The sequence below is a fragment of the Medicago truncatula genome, chromosome 6 (assembly GCF_003473485.1).
Source record: "Medicago truncatula cultivar Jemalong A17 chromosome 6, MtrunA17r5.0-ANR, whole genome shotgun sequence".
NCBI classification, from domain to species: domain Eukaryota; kingdom Viridiplantae; phylum Streptophyta; class Magnoliopsida; order Fabales; family Fabaceae; genus Medicago; species Medicago truncatula.
In genome coordinates, this window is record NC_053047.1 from 16,299,162 (window position 1) to 16,306,252 (window position 7,091).

At 33.7% G+C, this 7,091-nt stretch overlaps 1 protein-coding gene across 1 annotated transcript; it reads right to left on the reverse strand.

Moving 5' to 3' along the window:
• Nucleotides 1-1,934: 1,934 nt before the first annotated feature.
• On the reverse strand, nucleotides 1,935-3,637 carry LOC25496316 (histone-lysine N-methyltransferase family member SUVH9). Its single transcript, XM_013596597.3, has 3 exons — nucleotides 3,469-3,637; nucleotides 2,903-3,408; nucleotides 1,935-2,840 (listed from the first exon to the last, which is right to left on the reverse strand). Exons 1-3 carry the CDS (start codon nucleotides 3,635-3,637, stop codon nucleotides 1,935-1,937), a joined length of 1,581 nt encoding a protein of 526 aa, XP_013452051.3.
• Nucleotides 3,638-7,091: the final 3,454 nt, after the last annotated feature.

Here is a 7,091-nt window from a genome sequence, read left to right on the forward strand (position 1 = left end):
GAGTAGATGTTGTTCCCTTAATATTTCCTTTAATGAAGATTTATAGCTTCTCTCATGCTCATACATAGTCAAACAACGAGAGTAGATACTTCAAAGACATGGAAGGTCATTGGTAAGATATTAAAAATTAGGAGGTCGAGCGGGTTTAAAATAACAACAAAAAAGTATGTGATGGAAAGAGAACAAGATACCTTGAAGGATGAGAATAAGAAGCTTCAGAACAAGTGGAACAGTTGCAAAACATTTGATTCCGCGTAAATGATGACAAAAAATTTGATGATATTTTAGCTATGTTTTTCAGTCATTTCCGTATGGTTGTTTTAGAGCATCTTTTTTTTATGGTTAAGATATATTTTGTATTGTTTTCATTTGATTTAATGTAATTTTATTTTCTCATAAAATCGGCAACTCCATACGTGTTTTGAGTAATTTTAGTGAGAAATCATGTGAATCGGTAAATCAAGACATCACATCAAGTTATGGATACGAAAGAATGAAGAACAATGGAGTTCATGGAAGTTTTTGAAGACAATACAATGTGAAAAATAAACTTCAAGTCCGAAGATATTAGCATGGAAGATGATTACTTAAAGAACAAAGAAAAACGACATTATCTACACAATTCCTTTCCCGTGCACCCATGATGCGTCTGCATCCTCCCCAAGCGCGTGACACTATTATGAGGGCAATATTTCCTGACCCATGCATCCCAGCAAATGCCTCTAAGCGCCCAATGCGCATGTTATCAGAAAAATATGTCTTGTATGTCTTGTTTATTAAGTAGGATTAGTGGAAAATGCCTTAAATGTTTGCACCGCAACCGTTGTGAATTTTATATATATATATATATATATATATATATATATATATATGTGTGTGTGTGTGTGTGTGTGTGTGTGTGGGTGTGTCTGAAAACAAATTTTTAATTTTGAAAACGTATGAGTATTTTGAAAATATCACTATTAATGCAGTACTAGCATCCAGACAGGAACTCATGTGCTCGTCTGTCTACTTTTTCTACTGCGCTCAATGGGGTTTGTTGTTTGAGATAAAAAAAATTGTTGATATTGATATGGATAAAGTGATATAGGATATGGATAATTTTCAAAGTGTGAATGTTTTATGGGATTCGAATAAAAGGAGAATTTTGCAAATGTAGGTTATTTTGTGGATTTGGGATAAAGGAGAATTATAAAATTTGAGTAATGGTGTAAATTTTACATAATAGGTGCATTTCCAAAGTATGAATTCTTTTGTTGATATGGTATTGGTCGACTAACACCATTTTGTATCAAATTGGACCAAAGGTTATGGTGATTGGGGTTCATAGGCAAAAGCAATGTGTATAAGAAAATTTAAACAGAGATAATATAAATAATTAGATTTCACCTAGATTTTTTTTTGTGGAATAGATTTAAACTAGATGTTAATGATAAATTATATAGAAATGACTATAAAAAATAACTGTTGATAATAATTTTACCTTCATTGGATTTCAATGAATTGTCTTAAAACATAAATATAAATAAATAAATAATATTTTATCCAAAAGCAAAGGAAAATAACATTTTCAAACAGAAGCACGGTTATGGAAAATGGAACGCATTTAGCAATAGTGGTGGTCTTATTGTTGCCCAATTATTCAATGGTAATAAAGTGAAAATTTTACAAAATAATAAATAAAATTTTCAAATAACCAATTTCCTTAAGAATTACGAAACAATTGTCGTACTACCCAACATTTTGCAATAAATAATAATATGTTGGTTTGTAACTCATATTACAATGAAGATTGCACAAAACATGAAGAAATAAAAGTATGATGAAATCACATTGAAGACAATAGTGCACATAAATAAGCTAATGAAAACTCTGCTTCATCATCATAACATAAAGTCTATGAATTAGCTTTAAAAAAAAAAATCAAAAAAGCTCTACCTAGCTTCTACCCCATGATCAAGACTAAGCTCTCTCATTTGAGGGATGTTTTCCATTGCAAATACCATAAGATGCGGAAACATCCAATTACCATGATGAAAGAGAACTAATTGAACAAACACATTTGGAGTTGGGCTATGACTAATATAGCTGGCAACATTCCTCATCATTGATACATCCAATGCAAAATCTAAAGTAGGATATGCGGGATGCACATGATTAGCATCAATCATCGACAAATCTCCCCATTCTTGAGTAGACCTATTCAAAAATCGATTTGGATATATAATAAAAGAGTTATGTTCACCATCCATGGTCAAAATTTCCGCTTGCTCCCTAGTCAAAACAAGTCCGGTGAACTCACATATAAAAGTTCCAGCTAGAATAGGGTCCAAAGACCTAACTCCCCAACTAGTTTCATTAGATCTAAACACTTCCAACCTGTATTTAATACCTTTTTGTGTCACACGGTTTCTGCAATGCGAAGGACAGCTACAAAAAGGGCCGCATTCATAAATCAACGACCTCCCTTTCCAAAGAATCCCACTTTTACTATAAGGGGTAGTGTTGCTATTCATGATTGAAGAAACACATCCATCAACGCATTCAGAACACTCTATCACCCTCATCTTTTTCCTCGTCGTCATACTTTGAGGAAGCAACAACATTGGAAATGCCGCCTTTGGGAGATACTCAAATTGCATAGGATAGAGATCACTATCAATCTCATAATATAACCTCACACCGATATTCTCCTTCCCATTGGAAATATCATCAGAAAGGACATACATATGATTATCACATAAATGGCCTCTCATAAGCATACTGGCTTCCTTAAGGATCATACTACCCATCTTAGGTTGACCTTGAACCCTTGATAACATAAACTGATAAACACCAACCTAGATATACCTTTTTCAAACCAAAATTTAATTATCTTATACAAGCCATCATAAACAAAAACCTTACTACTAGTAGTAGAAGTACCACCTTCATATCGAAAACCTCGAATAACCCTGACATCAATCTCATATTGTATACTTGTTACCATAGCAAGGTTGCCTCGTCCCAACTTCTGATCCTGCTTCATATCACCATGTCCAAAGTACATAATAGAGTCTCCTTGATCATCATCATTATATCCATCAGACACAACCACACTAGTAGCAATGGCTTGGCCATTAGAACTCATACTAGCATGTAAATAATCAATCCCAGCTTGTGGTTGACCATTTAAGCCAATCACACACATTTCGCTTCTATAGCGAAAAATATCACCAATACAAACACCAGGAACTGTACCAATAATTTTCACATCATGATACAAATACATACCATGATCTTTCATCAGAGTAGCAGCAATCAAGTCATTTTGGACCCTACTATTATTCACTTCTTCTGTCTGGTTTATCATAGAAGAAGCTTTCAAATTCTTTTTGTTCTTACAAATATTCTCTTCTTCCAGCAAACCTGACACGCGAATCGAATCAACCAAAATTCTTGATCTCCGGACCATCTCACGATACTAACGGTGATCCGCATCCATCGCAGTGTGAACAAGCTCCTTGTTCTGCCCTCTAAGCTTCTGCTTAGATTTTAAAGCTTTTTCCTTCAGAGTGTTGCTGTCGTAATTTTGTAACTCGTTGGGAATTGGAACGATGGTGCGCGATATGGAAGGGTTTGGATCTTGAAAATTCATGTTGTTATTACTGTATTTTATTTTATTTTTTTGTATTTTTTTCTTTGAAAAGTAATTTTTACACACTAAACACTCAATCTTTTCCCTAGAGAGAAATAAATAAAAGAGAGATGTGACTGGTTAAGTGATAAGAAGAGACACGATAGAGGAAAAATAAGGTGTTGAATAGGTGTAGAAAAGTCAAGGATGTTTAAATATAAGATTAGAGAAAGGGATAAAAATGATGATGCATTAGATTTATGATATGATTAAAACTGTTGAATGAGTGGTTTAAAATATGAGGGGTACACATACAAGTGTTTATGCTTATATAGTGAAAGCACTTACACTTGCACTTGCACTCGAGTGAACGATGATGACAGTTATTTTTGCCAGAATGTGATAAGAAGGAATAAAATTAGAATATACTGAAATCACAAATTTATTTGGAATTTTTCTAAATAAGTGTATTTGTTGATTATCATGTTATTGATACAAAGTTTTCATATACTGACAAAACTATTTATTTAAAACCGTGTGACGATTCTTTCTGAAAACAACCATGTAATATAGCCTTATTTACAGAATGGAGCAATTTATATATTTATAGGGATATTCTATTGTTCTTTTAGCTATTTATAGGGATATTCTATTGGCTCACAACCATTAAAAAACGTGTCTTACTTGTTAAACAAAAATGATATAATTTTCCTTTTTGTTTACAAATTTTTTAGTATATTAAAATATTAATTATGTAAATTAAATATTTAACAAATTTATTGATTCTTCCTTCAAAAAAAACAAATTTATTGATTCTATTTCAGATAATTAACATAAACGACAAAATCACGATTCACAACACATAAATTTGTAAATCAATTTAATCATATTTTAACTTTTATTTAGTGTGATTTTATTTTGTGTTACACACCTGATTTTTAGTAGACACTTAATCCTGAGTACGTCTCTAATCCTGATTTTTTATTGATAAATTTTAATAATATTTTACGATTTCTATTATAATTAAAAAAAGCCAGCTTGCTAATAATTTTTTTCTATGTATTTAATATAAAATATTTTGAAATCACTGTGAGTTTAGCTCAGCTGGTAAGTACAATGCATAATATATGTAAGGTTCGGGGTTCAAACCCCGACCACCACAAAAAAAGATAAAATATTTTGTATGTTATTCCATAGTTTATAAATTTGGTCAATTTTATTTCATCTAATTATATAGGATTAATAAATAAATAAATAAAAGTGAAAGAAGTTTATTATATATATATATATGCACGTTAGTAGTTCGTTTTGACATAAAAAAAAACATTTTATTCTTTTTTTTTTAAGAAGGCAAAATGGAATATAATAAATTGCTAAAAAAATACAAAGTTAAGTATCTGTTTTCAAAAAAATACGCAACGAAAATATAACATGATGAAAGCTATTCCATAACACACATACATAGTAAAGGGTACCGCCTCCAGTCATTATAACTGAAAGCGGAAGTCAGCATATTAGCTTTTAACCAAGAAAAAGACATAAACTTTACATTGTCTAATAAGTGAACCAAATCCTGAGCTTTGTTTTTAAAAATCCGGTTATTTCTTTCCTATCAAACAATCCAACCACAAGCATGCGAGATCACTTTCAGGAAAGAATGTTTAAATCGCAGTAACCCCGCCATATGGCCACACTGATGAAATTGATCGTGAACCAAGTCTAGAGATATGAATGAAATACCGAGCAACTGAAATATACGGTGCCATAAGTTACCAAAGATGTCGCAGCGGAAAAGAAGATGAGACGTAGTCTCCTGACAGCCGCACCCTCCTATGCAAATTGTGTCGTCATGATGAACAACTCTCCGACGGAGATGATTGTCTATGGTTGGAAGTCTATACGAACCAGTTTCCAAACAAACACAAAAAACCTTTAACGGAACTTGCTTCAATCACGCTTCGTCATAAAGGTCGCACCCCAAAGGTGTGTCAGGCAGCGAAAGATACTGATAAGTCCCCTTAAGAGAGTAACAGTTAATAGGATCAAAAATCCACCACCACCTATCAAGAACATGATCCTGCAAAATAATATGACACAACAAGGACGATCACTCCGTAATAGACTCATCTTCTCAAGGCAAAAGGCGCCTCCTCCACTCCCAAGCACCACCTAGATCCACCCACCCTCTCCTTTCCATCTCCCTCACACTCACCCCTTTATTTTCATACAGATCAAATAGGTGGGGAAATCGAACTCGTAAAGGTACTCCCCCCATCCAATTATCCAACCGAAAGTAGGTGATACACCCTCCACCAACCACCCTACGAACGTCAACCTCGATCCACCACCCCCCACCCCCAACTCGACACCACTTCGAATGACAGACAATATCCGCCATCACACCGAACTATCCCCCCCTTCCCTCCTTATCAACTAATATACACCAACACCACTTCCCTAACAAAGCTATATTAAATTTCATCAACCTTCTGACACCTAACCCACCCTCTTCCATCGGTAAACAGACGGAAGTCCATTCAACCGAAGCAATTTTTTTGCTAATATCCTCACCACCACCCCAAAAACAAAATTAAATAATGATTCGATAGAAGAAATTATACATGTGGGGGCCTTGAAGAACAAAAGAAAGTAAACCGGAAGAGATGACATGAAATATGTCAAGAGAATTAGACGACCACCAAACGAAGGAAATTTTCTTTCTATTTCGAATCGTTATGGGCAATGCTTAACTTAAGTATGGGGGGAGCCAATAAAGTGTCTTGTCATGTTTAGTTAAGTGTCATAGTGTTCCAAACTCTCTTGAATTTAAATTTTTTGTTTTGTTTTAATTGTGAAAGGCATGTAAAGCAGCTTGTTTTTATTGTGAAATATGACATAAAGTTTTTGTCAAGTATGGGGGAGTTTGATGAGTCATTATTTAGTATTTTTAATAGATTATTTGAGTCTATTTTATTTAGATTTTATATGTTTTTATTTCCTTTTTAGAACTATTTTATTTCAATTGCAAGTTATTTAATTTCGGGAACAAATAGTTCAAAGATTGAGTCTCGGAGCAAAAGAAATGAGATTTGGAGTTGATTCGGGCCAAAAATATGAAGATTCTGTGCAAAAATACAGACACAACCTGTGCCTTGAAGACACAACCCGTGCCTCCAAAATTTTAAAGCCGAACACACAAGTTAGAGACTTGGTACGACTCGTGCTGCCAGTGGCATGGCCGTGCCAACACCACATCCCCCTTTTTGCTGCTTTTGCTTCTTCGACAAGCTTCTTGTTTAGTTTATTTCTAACCTAAAGCCGACGGTTTCTCGTGGAACATTCTATTGATGTATTTCTTGGGCTTAAGTAGTTGTAGACTATAAATAGAGTAGCTAGCAAACATATTGATTCATCTCTTGGTCTTGGAATTTAATAATGACAACTGTTTTCCTTTGAATAAAAGTTCATCTTTATT